The sequence below is a fragment of the Sinocyclocheilus rhinocerous genome, unplaced genomic scaffold (assembly GCF_001515625.1).
Source record: "Sinocyclocheilus rhinocerous isolate Xijiao unplaced genomic scaffold, SAMN03320098_v1.1 scaffold50, whole genome shotgun sequence".
Classification (NCBI taxonomy): Eukaryota; Metazoa; Chordata; class Actinopteri; order Cypriniformes; family Cyprinidae; genus Sinocyclocheilus; species Sinocyclocheilus rhinocerous.
Window position 1 is genome coordinate 769,812 of NW_015641057.1, and position 4,387 is coordinate 774,198.

The window sequence follows — 4,387 nt, forward strand, 5'->3', positions numbered from 1 at the left end:
ATATATATCAGTCTGGCGAGTAAACTAAAAAATTTACTAGCCAATGGCGATTCAATTGCTAAGGTGTTCGTAGAGGGCTGTTTAAAATAGCATCATATGACCCCTTTAAGAATACCCTTATAATGTATTATAAATACGGGCTTCATAGAAAGTGTTACCAACATTATTATAAGCTTACCGTTGTGAATTGGGCTTAGGTGAACACTGGCTGGTTATGTACTTGCTCAAATTAATTTAGGATCATTTTTAATCAAAAAAAGTTACGCACTGCAGCTTTAAAATGAACACTGGCTGGTTATGTACTTGCTCAAATTAATTTAGGATAATTTTTAATAAAAAAAAGTTACGCACTGCAGCTTTAAAATGGCCTATACATATTGTGCACTGTATTCCACTGTAAGTCTTCTAAAGCAATGTGGAGAATTCTGAAACTGCTTAAATAAGACGCAGTAAAATATGGCAAAGATGTTTTATTTGCCCACAATTGAGAAATTATTTTGTCACTAGTAGTTTGTAATACGTGTTTACCAAATCAAGAACTCTCTGAAGAGTTCTTTGAAATGAAGTGCATTCAGCCCCCTTATTATTTTATTTTATTTTTTTCAAATTTTATGTTGCCTTGTGCTAAAATGCTTTAAATAATGTTTTCAGTCTACACTCCACATCCCATAATGACAAAGCAAAAATCAGATTTGCGATAAACTTAGTTTAGATGCATCCCATTTCTCCAGATCTTTGAGATGTTTCTGCATTGGAGTAAAACAAATTAAATGAATTGGAATAATTAAATGAATTGGAAAGGCACAAACCTGTCGAGACCACAGCTCAGAGACAGGACTGTGTTGAAGCACAGATCTGGGGAAGACTACTCCACAAATTCTGCTGCATTGAAGGTTCTCAAGAACACAGTGGCCTCCATAATTCTTAAAGGTCAGACGTTTGGAAAAACCAAGCTGAGCTATTGGCAGATAAGAGTAAGAGAGGTAACCAAGACCCTGATGATCACTCCTTGATGCTTGAGCTCCAGAGGTCATGTTTGGAGATGGGAGGACAACCTCGCTCTGACACTCCACCAATCTGTGCTTTTTGGGAGAGTGGCCAAATGAAAGCATCTCCTAAGTGCAAGACACATGAAATTACAAAAAGCACCTAAAAGACTTCCATACTGAGAAAAACAAGATTATCTGCTCTGACAATCTTCTCTTCCAAGCTTCATTTCCAGAGGAAACCAGTGCAGTGCTGTCTTAACGGAGGTGGTAGCATCATGCTGTGGAGGTGTTTTCAGAGTTCACCTTCCAACTGGACAGTGATCTTAAGCACACAGCAAAGAAAATGCAAGAGTGCCTTAAGGAGAACGCTGTGAATGTCCCAGTCACGGGACATTCAGTCAAACATCCAATCAATCCAATAAACATCTCTGGAGAGACCTGAAAATAGCTGTCCACAAATGGCCTTCATCCAACCTGACAGAGCTTGAGATGGTCTGCAGAGAAGATTGTCAGAAATTCGCCAAATCCAGATATACAGAGCTTGTGGCGTCATACCCAACAAGACTTCAGGCTGTAATCCCTGCCAAAGGTGCTTCAACTAAGTACTGAGTTAAGGTTATTATGAATACTTTTGCCAATGTGATTTTGCTTTGTCATTTTTTCAGAATGGGTTTTGGAGTTTAGATTTAAAAAAAATAATAATAATAATAATAATTTAAAGCAATTTACCATATAAATGTTTGATCACATTTACTGTTGTTCTGGGAATTTTCCAGTTGAAATCCAGACATTTTATATGAAGCCCCAGAGATGAAATGCAGGGGAAAAAAATATTTCTATCGTGGCCACAAATTCCAATTCATTCCCACAACTTACTAATACGTCAGCGCAATTTACTAATTCATCGCCTCGTTTTAAATAAATCATGAGCACAATTTAGCAATTTTTTACCTTGTTTTAAGCACATCATGTACACAATTTATTAATTAATTCCCTCATTTTAAATAAATCGTGAGCACCATTTAGGCCTACTAATTTATTACCTTGTTTTATGAAAATCCATTCTGTTTGTTGAATAATTTGTGAATGGCATATTGCACCCTCGTTGGCAACAGGCTATATCCCCATCACAGTCCTGTTACACTTTATTCATAACTGCAGCAAGTGGCCTTTTCTCAATTCGCAAGTATTAGTAAAAAATACTCGTGCTTTTACTAAAATGAGGCAACAAATTAGTAAATTCTGCTGGCTTGGGAATGAATTGTTTACTCGTGGCAAAAATATAATTTATTTTTTCCCACATGTCATATCCAAGATTCAGTAATTTCAGTAGGAATCCATGTGATTTGGAATTTTGTGTAAAGGTGAGAATTCCACACATTTTTTCCCCCCAATGGATTCAAGTTGGTCGTTCGATACCATGGACTGTTAAATTTCACTGCAATTTTGCTAACCTGTTGCACCTTAAGGCTGCAGCATAACAAAACGAAGCCGTCTGAATACTTTCTGAATGCACTTCAGTCTGTTACATCAGCCCGCATGAATGTAAAGCAGAATGAGAGATTCCTGTTTATTTTCTGTATACACATTTTTCCTTCGAGAAATTGCATTTTTGCCTTCACTGAATTGCATTCATCCAGTTGCTCGAGAAGGTCTTGTTATAACCGTAAAAGGTTTTCATACTCTTCCTCTTTTCTTTACCACCATATCCTGCTGTCATCCCCAGCAGACCACCAAGACAGTGAAGAAACCGACAAAGAAGAAAGCCACCACCACCACGGCCAACAACAATGCTGAATCCCCATGAGTCACACTGCGTTTATCCATCCCTGGACAACACACACACATTCACGTGCTTTCCCATACTAACATTAGTGCTCTTCGCTTTTACAGATACGTTCTTACAACTGCAGATACACACATAAACTAAGATGCATCGCCTGAGGCTGTTTTTATCTAGTAGGTTTAATGCGGTGAAGATGTTAAGACGTCTGGCTTCATGCATTCATTTTCTCTGTTATCACTCCCATGCGTGTGTTTCAAGTAAGGCTGGGTCTTGTCTTTTTCTCTGTAGGCCTTAATATTTTCAAAAGCATGAGATCAGAAAGCAGTTGCCTGCACATGATCATATATCAACACGTCTGAGCCCACTGTTTCATATAACCACAGAATCCATGCCAGAGCTTCATGTTTTCCATATTAGAGTCCAATTCCCTTTTTTTTTTAGCATGTAGGTCACACACTATGGGACGAACAAGAATCGGGAACAGAAAAATCGGGCTATTAAATGACTTGATTTAAAGAGTCCGTGGAGAGTTCTGGAGGCGCCCAGAGCAGTTCTGTTCTCATTCCGGGTCACCGAACATCCCGAGCCCGAGACTTGTTGTGAATATTCATGATCAAAGAGGTCAGATGTCTACTGGAAGCTGCAGCCACTCAAACGCTCTCGCCATTAATAGTGCTTTTGTCAGCTGGGGCTGGAGGCGTTCGGCGCACATAAGCTGTCCCTTGTGCTAATTTTACATTCGTGTAGCGTGATGAAACATTATAAGACATGTATACAAGCGGTAGATGAGATGGCAGGTGTCATCTGGTGTTTTGGTAGGGTGCAAGATGAAAACAGAATCACATGTTGGCCAGTAAAGGACAAGATCCCTCTGTCTTGAGTAATCTGTTTCTGAAGACTGAAGGTTTTTAGTCAGTTCTTGGCTTTCTGTTGTTGTGGCTTGCTTAGTGAACTCAAATATTCCATATCAGTTTGTAATATAAATGTCGAACAGACTCGGTTAGCGCAACGCAAAGCATAGCATGCGCTGAGAGTTGGCAGATGATTCATTGTAATGAAATGGTCAACCCTCGTTGTTGAAAATCACCTTAAAAGGTGCTTTTGGAAAATATGCTGGCTTAAAACCCTCTGGTCCTTTTTTAAAACATCATTTTTTTTTTTTTATTAGATCCTGTGAACAAAGTTCATTTGAAACTGCATGTAGCCCTAAATCCAGATGTGGGCAGTTGTGTTTCCCAGCACAGCTGTTCCGAGTTGAAGGATTTCCTGATCTTAAATTCAGCTGCAGTTTGCAGTACTGTGTTTTGCATTACGACATGCAATACTACTGAGAGCTGGTAGGTGGCGCTGTTGTACAGGAAAAGAGCACAGTGCTCTTCCTGTCAGATTGAATGATTACACATGGACAGGGAGCGGTTTTGAATTAAAATGTATTTAAATCAGTCTGTTAATTATCTGAAATTTTCCTGAAACGTTTGTATAATACTATTGACTGTACAAAATATCTGCCTTTTAATAGGCTTTTTAAGTTAAACATTTCTTTTTTTTGAAGTTTACATTTAATCACTTTAGTAGGGTTTTTTTTTTTTTTTTTTTTTAAAAAGGGCAGTTT

At 38.3% G+C, this 4,387-nt stretch overlaps 1 protein-coding gene across 2 annotated transcripts in view; it reads left to right on the forward strand.

Moving 5' to 3' along the window:
- Positions 1–3,159, forward strand: part of reep2 (receptor accessory protein 2) — a 16,803-nt gene extending 13,644 nt beyond the window's left edge. Inside the window, exon 8 of one of the 2 annotated variants that reach the window (XM_016570916.1) lies at positions 2,716–3,159. In XM_016570916.1, coding sequence (XP_016426402.1) covers positions 2,716–2,796 — 81 coding nt within the window. In that variant the 3' untranslated portion in view covers positions 2,797–3,159. The remainder of the gene's footprint in view (positions 1–2,715) is intronic. The other variant, XM_016570917.1, reaches the window with a different exon arrangement.
- Positions 3,160–4,387: the final 1,228 nt, after the last annotated feature.